The sequence below is a fragment of the Sinocyclocheilus grahami genome, unplaced genomic scaffold (assembly GCF_001515645.1).
Source record: "Sinocyclocheilus grahami isolate Dianchi unplaced genomic scaffold, SAMN03320097.WGS_v1.1 scaffold194.1, whole genome shotgun sequence".
NCBI classification, from domain to species: Eukaryota; Metazoa; Chordata; class Actinopteri; order Cypriniformes; family Cyprinidae; genus Sinocyclocheilus; species Sinocyclocheilus grahami.
This window is the reverse complement of record NW_015505373.1, coordinates 936,218-963,725: the sequence shown is the minus strand read 5'-3', so window position 1 is coordinate 963,725 and position 27,508 is coordinate 936,218. Positions and strand designations below refer to the sequence as shown.

At 40.8% G+C, this 27,508-nt stretch overlaps 1 protein-coding gene across 1 annotated transcript in view; it reads right to left on the bottom strand.

Annotated features, from left to right (window-relative positions):
- The window catches only part of LOC107594982 (voltage-dependent L-type calcium channel subunit alpha-1D-like), a 112,418-nt gene that overhangs the window by 33,558 nt on the left and 51,352 nt on the right, over positions 1-27,508 (bottom strand). The window contains 22 exon segments of the mRNA XM_016285228.1: positions 1,690-1,818; positions 4,043-4,126; positions 8,979-9,089; positions 11,338-11,496; positions 11,584-11,785; positions 13,512-13,658; positions 13,739-13,791; positions 13,880-13,987; positions 14,686-14,773; positions 14,855-14,961; positions 15,200-15,259; positions 15,855-15,984; positions 18,101-18,233; positions 18,328-18,385; positions 19,470-19,515; positions 19,605-19,716; positions 21,285-21,405; positions 22,590-22,627; positions 22,630-22,799; positions 23,459-23,684; positions 24,163-24,167; positions 24,325-24,493. Coding sequence (XP_016140714.1) covers positions 1,690-1,818; positions 4,043-4,126; positions 8,979-9,089; positions 11,338-11,496; positions 11,584-11,785; positions 13,512-13,658; positions 13,739-13,791; positions 13,880-13,987; positions 14,686-14,773; positions 14,855-14,961; positions 15,200-15,259; positions 15,855-15,984; positions 18,101-18,233; positions 18,328-18,385; positions 19,470-19,515; positions 19,605-19,716; positions 21,285-21,405; positions 22,590-22,627; positions 22,630-22,799; positions 23,459-23,684; positions 24,163-24,167; positions 24,325-24,493 — 2,456 coding nt within the window.

Below are 27,508 nucleotides of genomic sequence, written 5' to 3'. Positions count from 1 at the left end.
GCTGATTTTGTTGTGTTGTGGCTTGTTTCCATTGTGTTGCGCTCATTTTGTTGTGTTGTGGCTTGTTTCCGTTGTGTTTCTCTCCTTTTGTTGTGTTGTGTTTCCATTTTGTTGCGCTAATTTTGTTGTGTTGTGGCTTGTTTCCATTGTGTTGTGCTAATTTCGTTGTGTTGCGGCTTGTTTTCATTGTGTTGCGCTAATTTTGTTGTGTTGCGGCTTGTTTCCATTGTGCTGTGTTAATTTTGTTGCGATGCGACTTGTTTCCATTGTGTTGCACTAATTTCGTTGTGTTGCGCTTGTTTCCATTGTGTTGTGCTAATTTTGTTGCGTTGCGGCTTGTTTCCATTGTGTTGTGCTAATTTAATTGTGTTGCGGCTCGTTTTTCGTTGTGCTGTGCTAATTTTGTTGTGTTGTGGCTCGTTTCTGTTGTGTTGCACTAATTTCGTTGTGTTGCGGCTCGTTTCCATTGTGCTGTGCTAATTTTGTTGTGTTGTGGCTTGTTTCCATTGTGCTGTGCTAATTTTGTTGTGTTGTGGCTCGTTTCTGTTGTGTTGCGCTAATTTCGTTGTGTTGCGGCTCGTTTCCATTGTGCTGTGCTAATTTTGTTGTGTTGTGGCTCGTTTCTGTTGTGTTGCGCTAATTTCGTTGTGTTGCGGCTCGTTTCCATTGTGCTGTGCTAATTTTGTTGTGTTGTGGCTTGTTTCCATTGTGTTGTGCTAATTTCGTTGTGTCGTGGCTTGTTTCCATTGTGTTGGGCTTATTTTATTGTTGCATGCTTGTTTTCATTGTGTTGTGCTAATTTTGTTGTGTTGTGGCTTGTTTCCCTTGTGTTGTGCTAATTTTGTTGTTGCATGCTTGTTTTCATTGTGTTGTGCTAATTTTGTTGTGTTGTGGCTTGTTTCCATTGTGTTGCACTTATTTTGTTCATGCATGCTTGTTTTCATTATGTTGTGCTAATTTCATTGTGTTGCAGCTTGTTTCCATTGTGTTGGGCTAATTTTGTTGTGTTGCGGCTTGTTTCCGTTGTGTTGTGGAGGTCAAGGCTGTAGCTAAAACACAAAATGTTTAATTAATTAATTAATTAAACTCTGAGAAGTGAACAGACTATGCGCTGAATTAGAGACTGTAAATGTGAGTGAGTCCAATATCATTGGTCTTAAAAAAATCAGGTAAAATGTTTCCGACGCCCGTGCTGAACAAACTAAACTGTGGTTGGTTGCTTTGTTTGCCAGTGACACAGCCTCTGCCGATCTAAGTGGGTGGTTATTTACCAATGAAAGCTGCTATAGTGCCCAGACCTTTAGCTGTCAGTAAAAACTCTACACAATGTGGCTACACAATATCTACAGTAGCTGCAATTTAACATGTACTTCCATTATATTCATATTTGTCCTACCAGTTTTTGGTTCTTTTAAAGTTTGTTCCAACTTCTTGCTTTAAATGAAGACACATAAGCTTCGGGTTTTGTGCTCAACATTTTAACCACAGTCAAAAGTTAATGATTTTGAGACATAAGATGGCACAAATGAACTTGAGTGTTGAATGATGGGAGATGTAAAAGTGTCACTGCTTTGTTGGTTAATTTGTCAGTTGTGTCAAATTATTTGTGCACTTAATGCCCAAACTTACCAATCACAATAAAGGATTCCAGACAGTCATGTATTAAGTTGCTTTATGAAATGAGCGTACCTGAAATGATTTGATGAAAGTCCACAGGAGCGTGCGAATGCCCTCTCCTCTGCTCAGCAACTTCACTAAGCGCATGACACGAAACAGACGAAAGAATGTGATGGAAATTCTTGCACTGCCTTCCGTGTTCTGAGAAAAACACCAGACAGCATTCAAGACACAGTTCATGTTAATGAGGTACAATGTGTTTCCACCCTCTACTTCAGTGTGTCTCTGTCACACATCGCACAGTGTGTGTGGATTGTGTGTGAACAGACCGTGCTTTTGAGTGTTTTAACGCTCGGCATCATTCACTGGTCATTTTCATGCAGAGTTCGTGCATGCACTGCAGGCTTCGCATTCCCAACAACAAATGCTTAATGGTCCCATATTCATAACAAAGACCTTCTTTTCAAGACAACACACCGGGCATCTTACCCCTGTCTATACTGCAAATACAGCAGCTTCTGTTTGCGTCAACAAATCAAAGGGCTCGTATTAAAACTCACAATCAACCTATAGTCTTTATAGCAATATATACTAAAGTCAATATATATACACACACTTTAGTATATATACTTGATTACCCTTACAAAAAAAGAAGTTTATTCAAGTGTGCTATTAGTATACTTCTTTTAAACTATAAAATAGGAAAGTATACTTTCAGTCTACTTTTTATGTACTTCTCAGAAATATACTTAAAATGACATTTAAGTATACTTGACTTATACTTAGAAAAAGTCTAAATATATTTTAGCTATACTTGTGGACCGAGAATCCATGTTTTCATTGTTATATGGTAGGGGGCGCTATTACACATCTTCTGTACAGAATTTCCAAAAAAACACAAGTGCAGAAGAAACCGAAACAACAGATGCTTCCATGTGTATTCTAACATGATCATCAGACATAAAACAGCATCAAAACTGTGTAACGTTATGGAATAAAATGACGACCCATGAGGAGGTAATAACTGTCAAGCTTTGGGGTGTTGATCGACTCCATCTACATTTTGATTATCACTCTGAATCCAATTCATAGTCTTTTTTCAGCTTTTTGTTCAAAATGTTGTTTATTTCTTTCTTTATCTTTTTATTTATGAAACTTACCCGCATTCATGTATTTATAAAAAAGAATGCATGAAGCTAGAATAAAATGTTTTTGTTTACAAGCAGATACCCTGTTCCTTCTTTTGATGTTTTGTATGTTCAGATATTTATATAACAAAATATATACAAATTAATACCTAATTAGGGACAGTATGATGTAAAGTTCACTTAAAGAAAACGTACGAGTATACTTGCAGTATAAAACTACTAAACTAGTAGTTTACCTAGACTATATACTTCAAAGTGTACTAAAATGCTACAAGTATTTAATTAGTAAACTATCAGTATACCTATGAGTTTACTTTTAGTATAGTTGCAGTACAAACTAAAAACATAGATGTAAACTAGTTGTGTACTCAAAGTTTACTACTGTTATACTTAAAGTATATTTAAAAGTATACTTTTATGTACTAGAAAGTGGGCCAATTTAGTCCCAAGGAGTATTGAAATAGTACACTTACAAGTATACTACTAGTTCACTGATATTTGTATACTTACTACATAAAGTATACTTAAAAATATACTTGAACTTTACTTAAGTATACTTAATAAAATTAACTTGAAGTATACTTCTTTTTGGTAAGGGTATATATAAAAATTTTAATTATTGAGCTTTCTCATGATGAATTACATAATACAGTTGTGCTTCCTTTTGAACTAATCATGCCTAGACACTTGCCCTCAATACTGCGTTTTACATATTAAACACATAAAAGAAAAAAAATCAGTAATTAATTTCAGCTACATAGAATCACTTTAAACAGTAAATGTGTTTATGGCATACTTCTAACATTACAGTGATACAGGTAATTCTCAGAAAATAGTACCATATGTGCCTGAAGTCTTCATGCCTTCATTCTTTTGAAAAGTATTTCAAGTAATTATATTTCCAAACCTTAGGCCAAAAGGACTATGGTTGTCACTGCCATAAACACTGTGACTTTAAATGCAGACCTTGAGCCAAAAACACCAAACACCAATGACTTGTACATATGGGTACAGTCATTTTAGACACTTCCAAAACTGTTGCAACAGAGATGGAAATACAGTTTTTAATTACATGCATTATGATTCTATCTTTGTTTTTGTTTTTAACCTATTAAAACTGGAAGCTGGCTGATATTTAGCTGAAGAACAAACATTGTATTTAAAAAGATCGCTCACTAAACAGAGTTCTTTCCTGAAAATGACCCACATAAGCTTCACCTTTAATATTTGAACAAAAACAGACAGAGATGCTGGGCATGGATCATGCTTTTACTTACATTGATCTCCGTGATCGCAATGTCAACGATGCTACCAACAACAATTAAGGCATCAAACGTGTTCCATGCATCGGCAAAATAGTGCTGCGGACATCCAGCGAAACAGAGAGATGAGAGAGGAAAGGAGGATTGGAGGAAAGAGATGAATTGACAAAGAAACAGAAAGTGGGAAGAAAAAGACAAAAGAAAGTCACAGTTATGATGCTGCAGTCATACACAGAAAGAGCGACACACTGTTGCTGTGTCTCTTTCCACTCCCTATTTCCCCGTTACGTTACTCTGCATATCGTGAACATTCACGAATATACAAAGGGTCTTAAACCAATAAACATTTGGACTTGTTTTTTTTATCGTGCATCTTTGTTGTACCGCAGCTGTTATAAAAGTTATGAAAGGTCATCATGTGCTCATCCTCCATTTCTATCAAGCTGAGTTGAGTTTTTTTGTGGGGCATTGTGTTATTTTTGACAATGGGACATTCCTGATGGCCTACTACCTAACCAGTGCACTGTAACTAGGGAGCAGATTGAGACACATCCTACAATAACAACAGCTAGGCAGTCTGGGTATTTATTTATAACAGGCAAGTTTTGATATGATGAATCTCATAATAACATGTCCATGTCAAATTTCATTTTATTCCACATAACTTAATTTCTGAACTTGTTTGTATTGTTCCCTTTCAGTCTGTCACTCTCGACGTCACGTCGGATGACCGACGAATTGTGATCTTGCTTAGAGAGACCAATCTACTTCGAGTGTAAACTAAACGAGCCAATGCACATTGGCATGCGATTATTGCATCCAGCTGCCGCTGATCACAGCGTGAGTATAAGTAGGCAGCAGATGCAGCGCATATTCAGCTAGGCGGCAGCCAGGGGGGGCTACTTCAGGCAGTAGCGCGGGTAATCTGAGGCACTCCGCAGCCAGTTGAGCTGCCAATGGAACGTGCTGGGCCCTCTACAAGGAGCGTACCAGCCGTATCCTTTGGCGCTCCTCCCAACGACCAGATGTCGATTGCTGCATCGGAGGGTGAGCCAGAGTTTTCTGGAGAGGAAGATTCGGCTGCGCTGCTCTCCCCCGGGACTGTAGCAATGCCTGAATCGGATCCAGAAATAATGGCTATGCTTTACCGGGCCGCCGTAGGGGTAGGCCAAGGCACTGAGGGACTTGCATGAGGGTGGTCACGACCCGGAAGTTCGCAGGGAACTCTGCACCGCGACGGACCTCGCGCTACGAGCGACGAAGGTTACGGCGCGGTCTCTGGGTCGTGCGATGTCCACTATGGTGGTACAGGAGCGCCATTTCTGGCTGTGACTGGCTGACATGCGCGAGACAGACAAGACACGATTCTTGAATGCCACCGTGTCCCAGACCGGCCTTTTCAGCGACACGGTAGAGAACTTTGCCCAGCAGTTCTCCGCTGACCAAGGCAGACTGAGGCCATCAGGTACATCCTGCCCCACCGTGCAGCTGCTGCCGTCGCCGAGGGTGGCCCCCTGCCACTGCCCCGCTCCCGCGGCCTCCAGCAAAGCTGAGCCGTGGAGCCGGTCGTAGGGCAACCGCCCCACCCGTCCAGGCCCCCGCCAAACCTGGTGGCAAGCGAAAGAGCAAAAGGCCCTGAGACGGGTAACCCAGAGGTGGAGGGACCTGCTCTTCGGGAGATGGTGAGCACACCACTCCCTCCCCCGGAGGAGGGCCGGGCGGAGAATCTTTTCATCTTTCTCCGCCACTGACCTCTCGGTCGGTGGTACCCAAATACTCGACAAAGAGCAATTCCTCTATTTCTGGGTCCCCAGAGGGGACGGGGGGTTGTGGACGATCCAGTGCGTATCACACTCACCCTCCTCTCTCGCCAGTGTGCAGCAGTGGGCGGATCGGGAGGACGAACCAACGGACTACCCACGCACCCTCTGCTCGAACGCAGGCCAGTGTTACACACACACCCAGACCCCGCCTCGGACCGTCTACGAGATGCCTGGGCCGGGTCCCTGCGTTCTTCCGTGCTGCCCCACTGCGGGTACGCCTGTAGGTCCGTTGATGCCACTTTCGCAGTGTCTGGGAGCCTGGCTAGAGCTACCCAGCCTGTCTTGATGGCTCCTTCGAACCGTCAGGCTCGGCTATGCGATTCAGTCGCCCGGCTTCCCCCAAAGTTCAGTGGCATCCGCTTCACAATGGTGAAGGCGGCCGATGGTCCTGTCTTGCGGGTGGAGGTCGCAGTCCTACTGGCGAAGGATGCGATAGAGCCGGTCCCATGGCCGAGTCCCGAGGTGGGCGTGGCAACGCGGCACTCACCGGGTTCAAGTGACACCGGCCTGCCGCCAAACCTTCACCCCGTGGTCAGACTTTGCGTTTCTCCGGGCAGGAGTGCCCCTAGAACAAGTCTTCAGATATACTGTGGTTTACGCGGCTGCCTCAACCACCGGCTGGGGGGCCACGAACAACGGGCTTGCAGTGTCAGGGGCTTGGATGGGGCCCCAACTGCACTGGCACGTCAACTGCCTCAGAGTTGCCCCTTTTTGCAGCAAGGTTTGGAGCGAAGGCTGTCTCCCTCCATCCTCAAAGTCTATGTCGCTGCAATCGCTGCTAACCACGACCCCGTAGAAGGGAAGTCGCTGGGGAAACATGACGTGGTCATCAGGTTCCTTAAGGGGGCGAGAAGGTAAATCCTCTACGGCCCCCCTCTATACCCTCTTGGCACCTGACTCGAGTGCTCACAGCACTACAGCAGGGCCCAGTTGAGCCTTTGCGGGTGGTCGAGCTGAAGTTTCTGTCAATGAAAACTATGCTCCTGCTTGCATTTGCCTCCATCAAGAGGGTAGGGGACCTGCACGCATTTTCGGTCGACGATTCGTGCCTAGAGTTCGGGCCGGCTGACTCCCAGGTAACCCTGAGGCCCCGGCCCGGCTATGTGCCCAAGGTTCCCACTACTCCCTTCAGGGATCAGGTGGTGAGCCTGCAAGCGCTGCCCTCGAAGGATGCAGACCCAGCCCTAGCTTTGCTCTGGCCCATCCGAGCCTTAAGGTGCTACGTAGACCGGACGCAAAGCTTCAGGACCTCAGACCAGCTCTTTGTCTGTCACGGAGGCCGGCAGAAGGGGAATGCCGTCTCGAAGCAGAGGATGGCCCACTGAGTTCGGGCCGGCTGACTCCCAGGTAACCCTGAGGCCCCGGCCCGGCTATGTGCCCAAGGTTCCCACTACTCCCTTCAGGGATCAGGTGGTGAGCCTGCAAGCGCTGCCCTCGAAGGAGGCAGACCCAGCCCTAGCTTTGCTCTGGCCCATCCGAGCCTTAATGTGCTACGTAGACCGGACGCAAAGCTTCAGGACCTCAGACCAGCTCTCTTGTCTGTCACGGAGGGCAGCAGAAGGGCAATGCCGTCTCTAAGCAGAGGATGGGCCCACTGGATAATGGACGCCATCACCCTGCTGTATCAGGCATAGGGTGTGCCCTGCCCGTTCAGATTGCGAGCTCATTCAACTAGAGTGTTGCATCCTCCTGGGCGCTGGCTCGTGGCGCCTCGCTGGTAGATATCTGTAGAGCTGTGGGCTGGGCGACCCCTAACACGTCCGCTAGATTCTATAGCCGGTATCCTCCTGTGTTCTCACCTCAAACGGGTAGAAGCACTGAGAGGCCCCGACTTCGGACTTCTGCCATTCCAAGAGGGTTACAATCACCTCCAATCTTCCATATGCACCTAAGGAATGTTCATATGTGTATTTGCTTCCAAAACCTCCTTCGGGAAGGTTGGAGCTTCCGTAACGTCCCTGTTCCAAGTAGAATGGGTACGTTTTCCCAGTGTTATCCAGTCTTACTCATTGGGACTTGCATTGCAGTCTTACTCAGTGCCATAGCAGCAGTAGCTGGTCCTCTTGTGCAAGCCCTGGCCTACGCCAAAAAGTAGGGGCGCAGGTGGCTTCCACAGGACACTGGAAGGGGCAGTACCTGTGGCCCTTTTTGAGGATCCCAATTCGTCGGTCATCCGATGTGACGTCGAGAGTGACCGACTGAAAGGGAAAGTCTCGGTTACATATGGTAACCCTCGTTCCCTGAAGGAGGGAACGGAGACGTCACGTCCCGTCGCCACAGCTCCTGTACCACCGCTGAGCGGCTGGTTCACCGGCTCGGCTCCTCAGCGAAAACCTGAATATGCTCTGCATCTGCTGCCTACTTATACTCACGCTGTGATCAGCGGCAGCTGTATGCAATAATCGCATGCCAATGTGCATTGGCTCGTTTAGTTTACACTCTAAGTAGATTGGTCTCTCTAAGCAAGATCCCAATTCGTCGGTCATCCGACGTGACGTCTCCGTTCCCTCCTTCAGGGAACGAGGGTTACCATACGTAACCGAGACGTTTTCTTTGTATGTATGGATTACTTGGGCTGTTACCAACATCTGGTGAACATTTCATGTCAACAGCATCTTTAGAAATATATTTACTGAGAAAAATAGTGACGTGTTCATTACTTATTTTACCCGCAGTATCTATATTATCACATATGATATCTTTTGAAATGTTTTAGCATTTTGCTGTCACTTAAATTCAGCAACCACGGTTTTCTCTGGGTATAAACAAGACTTCCTGAAAGCATATTCCCCATGAAGTAAGAGTGTCAGATACATCCATAAACACAGCACGCTAAAGGACGAGAAACACAAAATCAGACAGCGCCAACTAGCAGAGGTGAGAAAAAGATGAAGAGTGAGGGTCAGACAGACGAGAGGAAAGTCGGGGGTCTACCTGACTCAGAATGATGTCTACTACGCTGCCAATCACCACCAGAGCATCAAACCCATTCCAGGGGTCCACACAATAACCCTAATCAGACAGACAGTGGCGGGGAGGACAGGAGAGCAGAAGGGTTAAACATCACGGGACAGGGGAACAAGCGCTCTGACATCACTGCATCATAGCCTGACAAAAGAAAGACGTACCTTTGGTTTGAAGGCAACCAGTTTGAGAATCATTTCGACTGCAAAGACACCCGTGAACACCATGTTCAAAATGTCCATCCCATAATTGAAAAGACGTGACTGGCCTTGATGCTGTGTACGATACAAATAAAATAAAAACAAGAACTTAGTTTTTTTATGTGGAATATAGTACAGTCCTTAAAACTCATTCATAGAGATCATGTCACATAAATGGTTCAAAATTGTTAACAGAAGTCCAAACAGAAAATATACAATTATTCCTTAACCGTCAAAGAACCAACATTGCAGTACTCTAGGACTCACGACTTGGACTGGATTTATTGCATATGCTTGAATAGAGCTGGGGTTTTCAACCTGTACTGTAGAGTGCACACCTTAAGTGTAACAGTACAGATTAAGGGGGGCATCTATAAAAATCATGTTTTTCTTTAATGTAGTTTCTACTGAGCTCACAGTAGGTCTGTCGTGAAAGGTTTTTACGTCCTGTACTTGATTATTGTACTCATATTTATTAATTCTCATATTCAAGTGGATAATAGTGTCTGCAAAATAGTAAATAGTTGGACTATCAAACCAGGAGTGATGTGTCGTCATTGTTTGAATTGTTTTTTTCAAAAGGGTGATGGTGAACTCTACAGCTCTTGCAACACAGGGTTAGTTGTAACACATGGTTTAAATATTTGCACACATGCTAGCATAACAAAATTTACAGAATTTACTGGTTGCCATATCAACACTATATAGAGAAAAAAGTTTGCCAAAATTCAAAAAGTAAATTTTCATCTCAGTTTTTAGTGCTCATTTAAAACGAGACAAATGTTGTAATGCTGCGTTAAAATGTGTGTATTATTAAACTATGCTATTCTATGACATTAGCAATGTAATTTACACTATAATTTTTAATGAGAAACCATGAGAAATGGGTGAGTAAAGACTGACAGTAAATGTTTAATTTTCAGAAATGAATATTTCAAGAAATGTAAAGCATTTTGGCTGGTCTAGTTTTCTCCTGTTGTGTGTGGGGAGTGTATCTCTGTGTTTTTCTTAATGTGTTTCTTCATCTATTTCTCCCTGTTGTTTTGAACTATTCTCTATAGCTATGTGTTGTGATCAGGCTGCTGCCCCAAGCATGGTTGCAATGTGTTCATTGACAAACTCCAGATTAGATTTAGATTAAATTAGATTATTTATAATTCTTTAAAAAAATGCAATTTTTTTATTTGAAAAAGTCCATAACTTTATTTTATTGACCAAACGTTTTAGTTTGTCTTGTATATTTTTCTCATTAGATCAGATATAATTTTAACCTGTCATATGGTCATGTTACAATGTACCCCGCTTACGGGGTATATTGTCACATTTCACTTCCATTCTTTTGGGGTAAATAAAGAAACGTATTTATGAAACAAAGTGACATATTTGTACTAGAAAAGTGGATAAAAAAATTATACTCTGAACTAGGGCTGCATGAATAATCGAATTTGATTGTCATGCGCATCTCATCAGTAAAGCCGGTTCTGTGATTAGTAGTAAATCTCCATCACGTGCTTTCAGATGGAGCAGTATTTACTACACAGAGCTGTAGTTCTCTGACAAGCTATGCAAAATCACGTTCATAATCTCAGACGATTTAATCGCGCGATTATGAAATCGAAGAAATCGTTCTGCGATTATGAAAGCTGTTTGCGTAGCTTCTCAGTGAACTACGGCTCTGTGTAGTAAATGCTGCTCCATCTGAAAGCATGTGAAAATACCACATTTAATAACGTTTTTACTCCAAACTCACTTCACAACATCAGTTGAGTGTTTGAAATAAATCCTTCTGTGAGATTATATGGCTTCTTACACAGAATAAGGCATGCAACATATTTCATATTATTCTAAGCAGTGATAAAGGTTATGTCGATTAGCATTGCATTATTATATACTTTATTATAATGAAAATTATAATAAGAAAAACTCAGATGAACCATATATTGTCTTAGTCGTGTGTTTATTAGTCTCGCTGAATCAATGAAAGCAGTTAAATCAGTTTATTCAGTTATCGTTATAGGGATTGGGTTTCTTCTGCGGGGTGTATTTGGAGTTTCTCTGGCCTTCGGATGGAGATTTACTGCTGATCACAGAACCGTGCTTCACTGACAAGATGCGCATGACAATCACAGCTTCTGCCTAATCGCGATTTATCGCCTTTTGCGATTTCATTTAGATTAATCATGCAGCCCTACTCTGAACCGCATGTGAATTTTCACAAACTGAGAAAGTCAAAAACCGTTAGGTTGTACCCATCTGTTTCCTGTTCTCTGAAGACGCTGTTGTGTTTGTGTAACAGTGCTGATGTTTAGATCGGTCTCCTCACCTGAACGGCCAGACACAGTGTGTTGAGGACGATGAGCACAAACATGACATACTCAAAGCCCGTGGAGTTCACCACATACCAGAACTTATACTGGTACGGGTTTTTAGGGATGTATCTCCTCAGCGGACGGGCTTTCAGAGCGTACTCCACACACTGGCGCTGTCAAAACACGCAAGAAAACTCACACCCTCGTCTTTCATTCATATCCTAGCTAGATCACAATAATATCTGTATGAACTTGCAGACCTGGTTCTTGTCCAGCTCACAGTTCTTGTACTCTTTCTCGCCCTGCTCCTGAAACGTGACAATGACAAAACCCACAAAAATGTTCATCATGAAGAAGGCAATGATGATGATGTAGATGATGAAGAAGATGGAGATCTCCACGCGGTAGTTGTAGATGGGACCCATGTTTTCCTTGTTTGAGTCGATGGCCTTGTACAGCAGGCTGCAGGAGACAAAACACACTCAATGGACCAATGCATTTCAACAGAAGATGTGGGAAGTAGTTCAGTCTATTTATTTTTAACTATACACAATTAATTACATACTTGCATTTTAATATTTGAATTTACCCACCAGTTGAGAACCACTGATTCATGGTGTGATATTAAAATAATTACAGTACAGTTCTTGCAACCATTTACCATCACATATACATCAGTCAAATGCAGATGTGTACTGTATTAAAAAAATGCTATAATCATACTGTACTCTTTTATAGTCACATCCTTGCAAACCCTTGTGAAAAAGTACACTTAATCATTCTTTAAAAAAAAAAGAGTACTTATGAAAATACAGTATTTTACTTTAAAATATCTGTTTAAGGGTTAACTGAATGTAATGCTTTAGATGCTTAATTGAAATGTTAACTGCAATTAAATGGAAATGTATTATACTTTAACTGTATATTAAATGCAGTTAGCTGAACTAGTAGGAATGAGTAGGATTTAAGTATATCTTTATACACTGCAAAAATAAAGATTTTCTTAGTATTTTTTTTAATGTTTTCTAGTATAAATATCTAAACATTCTTGAATCAAGATACATTTACTTGAGAAGTAAAATGACTTGAAGAAAATGTACCAATATTTTGTTATTTTTTTGCCTAAAACAAGTAAAAACATCTGCCAATGGGAAAAAAAAAAAATCTTGTTTTGCCTTTGAATTGTCACGGCTCGCTACTGTGAGGAGCACGGAGCGAGGAATGAGGAGATGCAGTGTAAAATTCAAACTTAAAGACTTAATAATATCCAGGGAAACAGGAAAACACACATAGCAAGGGTAGACATCAACAATTCCAGACAACGGAGAACAGAACGGGCTAGAACTCAAATAGGGCAGATAATGAAGGGCAGACAGGTGAGGAGGATAACTAATAACTAGGAACACCTGGAACTAATGGAACTAAATGGGGACCAAATTACGGGCATAAAGAAACAGGAGGCAGGAACACAGGGAAAACAAAACAAAAACCGACCATAAACGTGACATGAATTAAGATTATATTTCTTACCCCATCATAGATATTTTTCTTGTTTCAAGCAAAACTAACAAAATATTGACACATTTTTCAGAAAACAAGACTTAATACCTTAAGTCATTTTGCTTTTCAAGTAACTGCATCTTAATTCAAGAATGTTTAGATATTTTTACTAGAAAACAAGACAAACATGCCCAGTAAGAAAATAATTTTTTGCAGTGTAATTTCATAATTACATCTATTGTCTACTTATATTGTATATTAAGTGTACTGTACTGACAAGCATTTACGGCAAACTAATATATACTTTAATGTCAAAAAGTGTACTTAAGTATGTTAAGAAATAGCATATTTCTTAGAATCCTGGCTTCTAATGTTTGTGTTTAGCAAGAACAATTAGGCATAAAAGCTGTAAATCTGTTGTACTTAGGATTTATCTTAGTTTCATATTTTTAGCTTTTGTAGGTTTATTGTCTTATTTGTGAACAATTTGTGTGAGTGTATATCTGTTTGTTTAGCTTTAGTTTAGGGACAAAACTTTCACCAGAAGTGAATTAAATCGAACAAAACATCCATTAGAGGCAATCATTGGTGAACGATGTAAAAATGTGTGCGTGGCAGGGGGTATTTGGGGGGTGAGGTACATAACCCTGTGTGAATGTGTGTGTGTGTGTGTGCGCTATGGTCTTACGCTGGCAAGCCCTCAAACGTTGAGACGGTGAAGAGGGCCATCATAGCCATCAGCACATTATCAAAGTTAAAGTCACTGTTGTACCAGATCCTCTCACGCATTTGTGGCAGTGCCGTCTCACCAATACTGTACACGATATACGTCCCTCTAGAAAGACAAAAAGATGGTAGGACGCACACGCAGACACTGTGTATTCACTGTGAAACACTTCATTCGCATTCGCTCACCTGCAGTCCTCTGGACTTGTCTTTGCATCATCAGAACAGCGGTAGAACTTCCCCTGAGGACAACACATTTTCATCATGTAGCACTGAAAACTGTTTGTTAATGGAGTTTGTTAAATGTGAAATCCTGCTTTGCTGGGGCACCTTAAACAGCTGTACACCAATACAGGCAAACATGAACTGAAGAAGTGTGGTGACAATCATGATGTTCCCAATCGTCCTAATGGCCACAAACACACACTGAACCACATGCTGCATTGGCAGAGAGAAAGCAAAGAAAACAGTTTTGTTCATGTGTGCATTTTACAATTAAAACGGTAACAGATTATGAGTTTTAAACTTATTCTAAAGGAGTCGTGACATGAGGCAAGCAATTTTGCTTGATATTTTACTTTTAGAAGAGTTCATTGCATGAAAACATACAGGAATTGTCCAAACTCAAAAAGTAGCGAGATTGTTTTGAAAATATTTGACACTGCAGTTGTTCACTTATCAGAGCATAAAAAATGTATGACATGACCCCTCAGTCAAGAATGTCAAGGCAAGACTAATGTTTGCATCCAAACAAAATTTGAATGGGCCCCAATGAGTAGATTAATCATCAAAACAAAGAGTTAGCAGATATTAAGCAGACAGACAACTAATATTCTGATGACTTGTAGTTGCAAATTTACTTTTAGTTAGTAGAATGTCTAAAGTGGACTGTCAAAAATAAGTGTTACCCTTTTTTCAGTCAACATCAAATTGTCTTTGCCATCTGTTACATGATATCACCTTCAACCTTCTATAATGTCCAAATAAACTCTCACAGCTGCCACTTTTGTGACTTCTCTGCACCTTGTTTCTGAATCTAACCAATACTGTGGCACCTTTACACAGATCTTCACAATCTTTTGTATCTGGTGAGCTTCACATTATACTTGTGTCAGACAGAGATAGCAGTGCCTGACTTTGAGTCCTTTGGCTCTGTTGATGGCTCTCAGAGGTCGAAGCACACGCAGAATCCTTAAGATCTTCACCACTGAAATGGCCGACGATCTGCCGAACATGAGCACAGTAACTGTCTTCAAATGCACAGAATTAAATAATCCAGCAATGCGTGTCGTGATATGTACGTACTGTATGCCGAAGGAAACGAGGGAGACTCCAACCACCAGCAGATCCAGCAAATTAAAGTAATTTCTGCAGAAAGCTCCTTTGTGAAGGAAAGCACCAAACGCAGTCATCTGATGAACACAACAAAGACGGGTGAACTAAACTGCTTGAAGCTAAAGGAATTATTTCCAATTGTATTTATTACATTTAGATTTAATAGAAACAGTCTGAATTGGGTTGTAAATTCCTGTCCAACTCAATAACCCCAAATAAGAAACTAGTAAAGCACATCTTTATAATCTAGAACAGGTAAGAGAGTTATAGTCACATTGTACAGTGTGCAGATGGAAATAAGACAGGAGTCTTTACCTTCAACAAGATCTCCACTGTAAATATAGCAGTGAAGGCATAGTCAAAATAACCAAGAACCTGCACAGAGAACGCAACAGCAAAAAATTCAGTCGGTTCAAGTTATTTCATTTCCGCAGCTCCTTCACAATCCATGTTGTTTCAAAGCAGTAACAGCTTAAAGCTGTTTAAGTGAGCAGCCAAATAGGACTGTGCAAGGTTGCAGTAGCAAAAAAAAATTAGAAAAATTAATTTTGAGAGGAACCAAACTCAGCTGGAGGAGCCCATCATCCACTGACATTACAATGTGCATATGCTAAATATTACCTACCTAGTTATTACTCTCTAGTTAATAGCCGTGTTAAATGTTAAACCTGATTAAGGTTAATGCTATCTAGATGATATTATGTGTTCCCTGGATCAGTGAAATGCTTCAGTAGGTAAATAGTGAATCTGCATTTGAAGCATCTTGTGAATTCCTGTTTGGAAATAATTACTCCTTCAAACTGTGAACTTGAAAATAAAGTTAAAAAGACTCTAGTTCAATGAGTCTAAATGACGCTGCATAACTAGGATCTTGTGTTCAAAAGAAGAAATTCCCATTTTCCTCATATTTGTGAATTTTACACTATTCAAAAGAACAGATGACACAGTGTTTTGATCGTGCAGGTTTTACAATGTTTCGGGCAGAGAAGTTACGGATGGGGTCCTCGGCTGCCAGCGAGACGGAGCTCAGCATGATGAAGATGAGGATGAGATTGGTGAAGATCTGATGATTGATGAGCCGATGGCATGCCACACGGATCCTGCGTTACAGACAGAGATCAGACGGACAACAGTGTGTGAGAATGAACAATATGGCAGTCCAAAAGATGTTTTTGAAACGCCTTGTAAAAAAGAAGCGTTCTTGTTTGTATTAGAGGTGTGTATTTGTAATGTACTTCTAATCTTAAAAGTATACTTGAAGGTTATGTAAAAATAATAAAATATAAGTCTACTTAAGTGTACTTAAACTAAACTTGCACTTCAAAAAACTAAACTTTGTAATAGTGTCAGATTGAAAGCATTAAAGTACATTTAAATCAGTACTTTAATAATCTTTTGTTGTGCTTGTATGTAAAAGAGCAGCGTGAACATTCTGCTAAACATCTGCTCTTGTAACCACTGAAAAAAGAAAGTGTTCACAAGCATATATGTATATCCCTTATTTGTTAACAAATGGTTCTTGTTCTCTTCTTTTCTGCATATTTACAGTGCCTTGTGAAAGTATTCATACCCCTTTATTTTTTTCACGTTTTGTTATGTTGCTGCAATAATGCCAAAGGAAAAATAGAATTGTCACAACTTTGTAAATCTCTTCTTTTTTTTTATAGAAAAAATAAGTACATTGCATAAGTATTCATACCCTTAACTCAGTACTTGGTTGAAGCACCTTTACAGTCTTAAGTCTTTTTGGGTATGATGCAACAGGATTTGCTCATCAGCATTTGGCAATTTTCACGTTTTGTTATGTTGCTGCAATAATGCCAAAGGAAAATTGATTGTCACAACTTTGTAAATCTCTTTTTTTTTTTTTATAGAAAAAATAAGTACATTGCATAAGTATTCATACCCTTAACTCAGTACTTGGTTGAAGCACCTTTACAGTCTCAAGTCTTTTTGGGTATGATGCAACAGGATTTGCTCATCAGCATTTGGCAATTATCTGCCATTCTTCTCCTCGTCTCTTCACCTCGCAAACTCTGTCAGGTTGGATGAGGGCCGACAGACAGGTTTCTCCAGAAATGTTTGATTGCGTTCAAGCCCGGACTACATGCTTCTGTGAACCTTCAATGCAGCAGAATTTTTTTCTGAACTCTTCCCCTGATGTGTGGCTTGACACAATCCTGTTTCTGAGCTCTACAGGCAGTTTTTACCTGAGGGCTTGGTTTTTGCTCTGATATGCATTATCAACTGTTAGACCAAATCATACTCATTCAATTGAATTTGCCACATAAGTATTCATACCCTTAACTCAGTACTTGGTTGAAGCACCTTTACAGTCTCAAGTCTTTTTGGGTATGATGCAACAGGATTTGCTCATCAGCATTTGGCAATTATCTGCCATTCTTCTCCTCGTCTCTTCACCTCGCAAACTCTGTCAGGTTGGATGAGGGCCGACAGACAGGTTTCTCCAGAAATGTTTGATTGCGTTCAAGCCCGGACTACATGCTTCTGTGAACCTTCAATGCAGCAGAATTTTTTTCTGAACTCTTCCCCTGATGTGTGGCTTGACACAATCCTGTTTCTGAGCTCTACAGGCAGTTTTTACCTGAGGGCTTGGTTTTTGCTCTGATATGCATTATCAACTGTTAGACCAAATCATACTCATTCAATTGAATTTGCCACAGGTTAACTTCACTCAAAGTGCAGTAACATCTACATGAAATATGAATGCTCCTGAGCTAAATTTCAACTGTCCCAGATAAGGGTATGAATACTTATGCAATGGAATCACTTAAGTTTTTTATTTTAAATAAATTTGCAAATATGTTAAACACCTGTTTTTTGCTTTGTCGTTATGGTGTATGGAGTGTAGATTGATGTGGGAAAAAAAAGTAATTTAAAGCAGTTTAACATAAGGAAGCAACATAACAAAATGTGAAAAAAATGAAAGGGTATGAATACTTTCACAAGGCACTGTACTTCTGCTGTAGCTTGTGTACTAATCTAACTTCTACTTTAAACTTGCCATTTTGCACTATGCATATGTTATGATAAATTGCTTGTGATATTCCACATTTGTAAATGACTTTGGATAAAAGTGTCTACTAAATGAAAAAGTGTACATGTAAATAAACTCATACTGATTTGGAATGGGGGTGACCAAATGATGGTAGAGGTCTCATTTCTGAGTGAACTTTAAAGATTTGTATGACATACGGGTTGGTGTTGCTAAGGATGAAGAAGGCGCTGCCCTCTGGGATGGGGGGCATCTTTTCTCTGAGGCTCAGCTCTGACAGCCTCAGCGGCCGCGGGCCTGATGGTACCTCGGGCTCATCTTTCTCATCCTCCTCTACATACAAACATACAAACACAATCACAGCGATCAGCTGACATCACTGGAGCTCATGTGCAGAGCTGAGTGGTAAACACTATTAGAGGCTCACCTGAGGAGTCAATCATGTCCTCTGTCTGATCCTGATCACCCTCCTGATCACCAGATGCCTGCAACCAAAAGACCTCAGTAATAGTGATAATGTAGAGTCATCTGCTCGTTATAACATAGTAAACGTACTGATATTTTGGTCAGATTGTCCTACTAGAGCTTATTGGGCATGCGCACATCAATATTGCTTCCTTTTTCTCACACTGAACAACAATAATTACTGTATTTGCATTACTGTAAGGGGTAAGTTAGGTTTAGGGTTGGGACAGGTGTAGACGTTAAAGGGTTAGTTCACCCAAAAATGAAAATTCTGTCATTAATTACCCTCATGTCGTCCAAACCCGTAAGACCTCCGTTCATCTTCGGAACACAAATTAAGATATTTTTGATGAAATCGGAGAGCTCTCTGACCCTCCATAGACCGCAAGGATACTAACACGATCAACGCACAGAAACATAGCAATGACATTGGTAAAATAGGGGGTTCAACCGTAATTGTACGAAGCTACGAGAATACTTTATGTGCGCAAAGAAAACAATAATAACTTAATTGATTCAGCAATTCTTCCGCCATTTTGGAGCGTACCCCAGAACGTAATCAGCGTTGTTTACGTTTAGCATGCGCGCTGTCTACCGAACGTGATTACGTTGATTACGTATTTAAAATATCTGAAGATGAACGAAGGACTTACGGGTTTGGAATGACCTGAGGGTGAGCAATTAATGACAGAATTTTAATTTTTGGGATAACTAACCCTTTAATAAAACACAATCTAATAGGCAGAAAAATGTATTTATTGTTGGTTTCCGGCCTTAGCTGTATCCCTTCTTAGCCACAACCCGAAACAACACATAATTACTGTATTTCCATTACTGTAAAGGGTAGGTTTAGGGTTGGGGTAGGTGTAGACGTTAATAAACCATCATTTGAAAGGTAGAATTTTTTGTTATCGAATTGTACTACCTACTGTTTTAATAGGAGGTAGTAAAATCTGACAGGGTAGCACAGATCGACAGAACATAAAGCCTGTCAGGGTGGTAGCTTGACCCTCAGCAGCTTTTTGTGATCATGTTCAGTACAGCCACTTACCAAAGAAATAAACACACGACTAATCAAGTATTCCAGAGAGCCATGTCACCCACCTTGACGTCTCCATCGTCACCATCTCTCTTGTGTATGCTCATACTCCTACACAAAACACACTCTGTATGTTAGCAGATGTTTGTGCTCAGTATCTGAATGAAACGCTTCTCATGGTATCAGAGAGGAGCGCTCACCTGCTTTTCTTCCTCTTGTTCCTCTTCTCTTCCTCTTTCTGGGCTGAGTTCAGACTTTCAGCATCTGCCAGGTTATCCACAGCAATGGCCAAGAAGACGTTCAGTAAGATGTCTGATCAGACGTGTTAAGAAATTAAAAGGAGCACATTCAGTTCTCTCCCGATCAGTATTAGAAAGCGAAAGATACATAGTTATTTTAAGTGTACAAACGCCATTTGCAATTTTCTTCCAACTGTTGCTCCACTATGCAGAAGTTCAGCTGAGCTCAGTCCAAGAATATGTCGGGTCCCTTTTTATATTATATATTTTTTAACTACTGTGCATTTGAGCATTTGGTACAATGTAGAAGCCTGTGGGACCCAAATTAACTTGGTGCGGCATTGGACAAGTTTGTGTGTGAGGGAAAATACTGATGTGTTCGCAGGAAAATAATTACTTGTGAAAATACAAATGTCTAATTTACTCAAATTTATTTTATGCTTTAAGGTACAGAATGTTATTTGTCTTTTGAAGATAAATTGCTTACAGGTGCAGGGTTGGATATTTTCAATGCTTTTTAGTTGTATGTGTGAAAAAGATAAAGCACTTCCGTTGGCCTGCTGCAATAAATGCAGCAATGTAAAGTCAGAAGTGTCATGCTTGTGTGGGAATGGTAAAAACGCAAGATAGAATCATACTGGAACAGGACCGAACAATCTGCATTGCCCTCTACCTGTGGGATTTTGCAGGAGAAAGCGGGACAAAACGTAAAAGAAATAACTTATTTTTAGCGGGACAGAAAATCAATCCCACTTAGACCTCCATGACTATGTACTTACTGTGTACCTAATATTCTGAAACTCTTGTCAGTTTCGCATTTGCTGCCAGCGAGGTTGAGATATGGGTCGGGTCACTTCATTTTACTGCGGATTTGTTTGTAAACAAAAAATTACTTGATGCAGGATTTTCAGAAAGATTTAACCTAAAAGACGATGCTGTGTCCACTAAATTGGATCCGACAGTAATGCCGCAACACACAAATGTGAGTAACTGTTTTTATTATGTGATCACTATTGCGTTGTCTGTTAAACAGATCGTTTGCTATGTATTATGTGTTTTTGACCTAAATCACTGCAGCGTCCATCTGTGAAGGACGTAGACCAGGGGTGCCCAACCCTGCTCCTGGCGATCGACTGTCCTGCACCCCTGACGTAGACTGTCAAACATACACAATTGTTAGCCAATCACAGCAGTGGGCATTTACTTCCGAGTCTACAATCCTCCACGCCTATTCAAACAGAGTGTTCTGATGAGGGGGGTCAAAACAGGACAGAAAATAACCTATTACGTTGTTTTTTGATGTAAAAATCTCAGAGAACAGTACAAAATAATAAAAAGGGCAGTTCATGACCTGTTTAAGAAATGGGGTTAGACACTTTTCAGAATGCAACAATGTGTGAAATCAAAATTGGCGTTTATGTTTTTGGTCACTTTAGGCCTCAAAATTTACAAAGTTAATTTCATTGCCCATTGTCTCTTTAAACATATGCTTTTGCTTTAATCACTACAAATCTGCAGAACAGCTTTAATTTCCCTCTTCAGCTTGAGTTCAGCTGCTCGTTTGGTCAGTTCAACACAGTTTGAAGAAATCTTATACAGTAAGGATGTGACTTCAAACAGGCTAAACAGAAGAAAAGATACAGTTTCCACAGATGAAGAGGATGATGAAGTAGATGCACACGAGCATGCCTGAGGAGGAGGGGCCCCCATACGCCATGATCCCATCATACATCACTGTATTCCAATCCTCACCCGTCAGGATCTGATGAGCAAGAAAAAAAGTACATATTTACAAATGGTTATTTGTAAAAACACATGTTCTACTGGCTGGATGTGCTGCATCTAAAGCTGTTTCTTTAATAATTGTACATGCTGCTTTCATGCAAACTTAATGTTCATATTGTAAACTATCCAAATATTGCCAAACAAGCTATACATTATATTATATGCATAATGTGTGTGATTGTAACAGACTGATATAATACATGGTATTTTATTATTACAGCAGGTATTTGCAAAGTATTCCATGGTACTTCAAGGAATATACAGTATTATCATTCATACCATGGAATGTTATGGAAGGCAGGGGCAGAACATGAACAAGCCTTTGAACGTGCATGCATGTTTGTGTAAATGAAAAACTACTGTTTAAAAGTTTGGGTAACAGTACAGACTTACACATTGTTTAAAAAAAAAAGATTTAAAATAAACAATGTTCTGTTGAACTTTTTTAACTTCCAAAGTATCTTAAGAATGGTTGAGCACCAGATCAGAATGATTTCTGAAGGAGCATGTGATACTGAAAACTGGAGTATTGATGCTGAAAATTCAGCTTTTCCATCATATGAATAAATTGAATTTTAAATTATATTAAAATAGAAGGTTAAAACAGTTGTTTTAAATTGTAATATGTGACCCTGGAGCACAAAAGCAGTCTTAAGTCGCTGGGGTATATTTGTAGCAATAGCCAAAAATACATTGTATGGGTCAAAATTATAGATTTTTCTTTTATGCCAAAAATCATTAGGATATTCAGTAAAGATCATGTTCCATGAAGATACTTTGTAAATTTCCTACCGTAAATATATCAAAACTTAATTTTTGATTAGTAATATGCATGGCTAAGAACTTCATTTGGACAACTTTAAAGGCGATTTTCACAATATTTCGATTTTTCTGCACCCTCAGATTCCAGATTTTCAAATAATTGTATCTCGGCCAAATATTGTCCAAACTATACATCAATGGAAAGCTTATTTATTCAGCTTTCAGATGATGTCTAAATCTCAATTTCGAAAAATTGACCCTTATGACTGGTTTTGTGGTCCAGGGTCACATATTATTTCACAATCTTACTGTTTCCACTGTAGTTTTAGTAAAAAAAATCTTACTGACTCCAAAGTTTTGAACGCTAATGTACACACACACACACACACACACACACACACCTGAAAGACAGTCAGCAGGGCTTGAGGAAAGTTGTCAAAAGTGCTTCGTTTGGTAACAGTCTCGTCAAAGTTAAACTTCCCTCCGAAGAGCTGCATGCCAAGCAAACTGAAGATGATGATGAAGAGGAAGAGCAACAGCAGTAGGGACGCAATGGACTTCATGGAGTTCAAAAGAGATGCCACCAGGTTACTCAGAGACGCCCAGTGACTAGAAACAGAAAAAAGACTCAATACAACCAGCACCCTGATATTTTAGTTATTAGTCACATATTGATTATAGTCATCAAAAAACAACATCTGTTACAACAATTTCAACAGAACTTTGGCTTGTATTTTGATTTGTATTGACTCTTCAAGAGCAATACTACCAGGACATGTGGGATTCTTGAAAAAGATGTTTAGTAATCTAGCTTACTTACTTTAACTGGCCCTGCAGTGAGACTTTTTTTGTACAGAAGTACAAACACATGATGTTATGCACCAACTACCCATATATTTCAGTTTGATATGTTCCATATTTTAACTACTGACACATCAAAACACATCAACAGTGAAGTGTGAGAAACAAATATTAGTCTGATGAGAAAGTTGGGTAACACTTTAGTATAAGGACCAGTTCTCACTATTAATTATTTGTTTATTAGCCTGCCTTTTATTAACATATTGGCTGTTTATTAGTACTTATCAAGCACATATTCTGCATGACCATATTCTACACCTCTAATCCTACCCAATAACTAAACTAAACTATTAATAAGCAGTAAATTAGGAGTTTATTCAGGCACAAATCATAGAGTTGTGATCCTGTCTTTACAGTGATATGAAGGCAGCATAAGAAACCAGCTGATCATATGCGCTGTTTCTCACCGTGTGACTTTAAAGATTCTGAGGAGCCGGACGCAGCGAAATACTGAGATGCCGAGAGGAGACATGATCTCAAGCTCCACGAGGATCGTCTCCACAATGCCTCCGCAAACTACGAAGCAGTCGAAGCGGTTGAAAAGCGACACAAAGTATGCCTGCAGCCCCAGACTGTACATTTTTATCAGCATCTCGCATGTGAACAGGGCTAACAACACCTTATTAGCCACACCTGCAGACAAACACAACAAGAACAAATAAGATAAACATGTAATCTATCTGAGCAGTTTTGGTAATACTGTTATCATTTTTTTGTCAGTCATCAAGCTTTGGTAACACTTTATTTTGATCGTCCCTTTAGAGCATTCTGCTGACAATATAAGTAAATTTGCACCTACATGTCCACAAACATCAACAAGAGTATAGTAGACTGTCTGATTCATATCTGCGAACTCTTTATTGTGATGGTGCCCCAACAGACCTTCTACTGACTGTAAGTAACTTTGCAAGTACATGTCAACATATTCTAACCCTAGCCCTACCAGTCTACTAATACTCTATTAACACTCTATGTTATGTTCTGCAACATCTAGACAGACCAGGGACTTATGTGAGGATCCTGTTCGTGGACTTCAGCTCGGCCTTTAACACCATCAAATGAATGTATTTAATAAGAATAGGCTGTTGCTAACAAATGCCAGTTAAACAACAAATACTACAGGAATAAATTACATTTGAAAATATTTTAAAATAGTAAAGATTTTTTTTATTAATAATAATTCACAACATTACTGTTTTACTGTATTTTTTGATCAAATCAAATAAAATGCAGTGTGTGCACCTACAGAAAAGGGGGTTTTGTCTCTTGCCGCTATATTGAATGCAATGTTGTTTTAACGGAATATGTTGCTGCACATATGAAGTGTCTGTCACACTCAAACACACAAACTGAACTAAATTTACCATGAGTCTCAGTGGACTGACTGAACCAGCCCGAGTTTCCCGTGTTCTTCCTGTGGGTGAGATCGCCCAGCGTCACCCCTTCAGTTCACAAGCAGGTCACATGCATTCAAACAGAGAGGAGCTATGAGTGTCTACTGCACAAAAACACAGCAGCACTACAATACTACAACACCAGAGACAGACAGAGAGAGAAAAAAGAAGGAAATGAGAGAAACAAGAAGAACACAGAAGGTAGTTTTGCTGTTCTGACTCAATATTAAGCATAACAAAGCAAAGACTAAAAAGAAAACTACAATCACACTTTCACTACACAGCCAAGCTTCACATACTTACACTAATGCAAAGTACATAATAAAGAGGTTGGGCTACAAATTATCATTATCCTTCATTTTGGATTATACATTTTCTATTGTGGTGTATTTTTATCATCAACATAATGTTGTAACTATTGTTATTTGAACTCATTCTAGTTTTACTAAGCTCTGTGTTGTGGATTCTTGGATTTTTTCCCATTTATTTGGCTCTCACAATGTGAAAGTGTAACCCATTAACAGCAACCCATAAATTATTCAACTCAATTACACTTGGTTGGTAGTGAGATTTGCCTTTACTTCTGATACCTACGTAAATATTCTTTACTGAGGAAAGGTTTCTATAGAAGTCAAATGCAATAGACAGATAGCTTTTTAATCCATCAGTGTTTGGCCATGTAATATATCTGACATAATATGCAAGTAGCATTTTCTATTATTCTGTTACAGATCTGATCTAAGTGTGCCGCACACGACCAAAACATTTTGATCACCATCTGGTGGCTGGCTGCAGTATAGGTCATAAACAACTGGGACATGAGCCAAACTCAAACAAAAGTTCTTGTCACGCTAATGTATACTTAATAAGTTTGCTTTTAATTAGTTATTTGATGCTATAAAATGGGATGTGGTGTCATATTGAGATTGTGATTGGGTCTGAGGGAGTATGGGCCAGACTTTGACACTGCAGCTCCAACTCACGATCACTACTGCGCAGACACTAGCTCCAAACAAGTCACTACTGCGCAGACCCTGACTCCAAATGAATCACCACTGTGCAGACTCTGGCTCCAAAAGAATCACCACTGCGCAAACTCTGGCTCCAAAAGAATCACCACTGCGCAGACTCTGGCTCTAAAAGAATCACCACTGCGCAGACTCGGGCTCCAAACGAATCACCACTGCACAGACTCTGGCTCCAAACGAGTCACCACTGCACAGACTCGGGCTCCAAACGTGTCAAAAGAATCACCACTACGCAGACTCGGGCTCCAAACGTGTCAAAAGAATCACCACTGCACAGACTCGGGCTCCAAACGTGTCAAAAGAATCACCACTGCGCAGACTCGGGCTCCAAATGAGTCCCCACTGCACAGACTCGGGCTCCAAATGAATCACCACTGCACAGGCTCTGGCTCCAAACGAGTCACCACTGCGCAGACTCGGGTTCCAAATGAGTCACCACTGCACAGACTCTGGCTCCAAACGAATCACCACTGCACAGACTCGGGCTCCAAACGTGTCAAAAGAATCACCACTGCGCAGACTCGGGTTCCAAATGAGTCACCACTGCACAGACTCGGGCTCCAATCGTGTCAAAAGAATCACCACTGCGCAGACTCGGGTTCCAAATGAGTCACCACTGCACAGACTCGGGCTCCAATCGTGTCAAAAGAATCACCACTGCGCAGACTCGGGTTCCAAATGAGTCACCACTGCACAGACTCGGGCTCCAATCGTGTCAAAAGAATCACCACTGCGCAGACTCGGGTTCCAAATGAGTCACCACTGCACAGACTCGGGCTCCAAACGTGTCAAAAGAATCACCACTGCGCAGACTCGGGCTCCAAACGTGTCAAAAGCATCACCACTGCACAGACTCGGGCTCCAAACGTGTCAAAAGAATCACCACTGCGCAGACTCGGGCTCCAAACGAATCACCACTGCACAGACTTGGGCTCCAAACAAATCACCACTGCACAGATTTGGGCTCCAAACGAATCACCACTGCACAGACACTGGCTCCAAACGAATCACCACTGCGCAGACTCGGGCTCCAAATGAATCACCACTGCACAGACTTGGGCTCCAAACAAATCACCACTGCACAGACTTGGGCTCCAATCGAATCACCACTGCACAAACACTGGCTCCAAACGAATCACCACTGCGCAGACTCGGGCTCCAAACGAATCACCACTGCGCAGACCCGTGCTCCAAACGAATCATCACTGCACAGACTTGGGCTCCAAACAAATCACCACTGCGCAGACTTGGGCTCCAAACAAATCACCACTGCACAGACTTGGGCTCCAAACAAATCACCACTGCACAGACACTGGCTCCAAATGAATCACCACTGCGCAGACTCGGGCTCCAAACGAATCACCACTACACAGACTTGGGCTCCAAACGAATCACCACTGCACAGACTTGGGCTCCAAACAAATCATCACTGCACAGACACTGGCTCCAAACGAATCACTACAGCACAGACTCGGGCTCCAAATGGCATTATGTTTGCAAGATGACAGCAGCCATACTGAGATATTTTGGATTCACTTTTCTATAGTGGAAGGAAGTGGAGACATGTCGTTTATCTTTTTAACAGTCTATGATCTAATCACACTGTCACACTGTAAATTATATCCATCTAAAGAATATCAAGAATCCAAGCTAATGGCAGGTGAAAACCACAGACTGTGTGTGTCAGTGAATGATGAGATATTTTCCATAAAAAAATGGTCCTGCCAGAAGAATTGCATGAAATCTTCTGTCTGTTCTGTCTGTATCATCTCAGTAAGCTTTTATGAGGGTTTACACATGCGCAGTAAGGCGAATTGAACATTTTCCGACGTTTCAGCATGGATGAGAAACTTTTGGAAAACAGCTGAAAACACTAATGTGGACGGAAAGCATTTTAAAACAAAAACTCAGTTTTCAAATGTATCCAGATTAATGTAGACATATCCTAAAATTAATTAATTACTGCAAGCCACGATCTGATCGGTTTAGACTGAACTACAGCACTGCTCACTAAAAATATGACTGGTTTCATTGA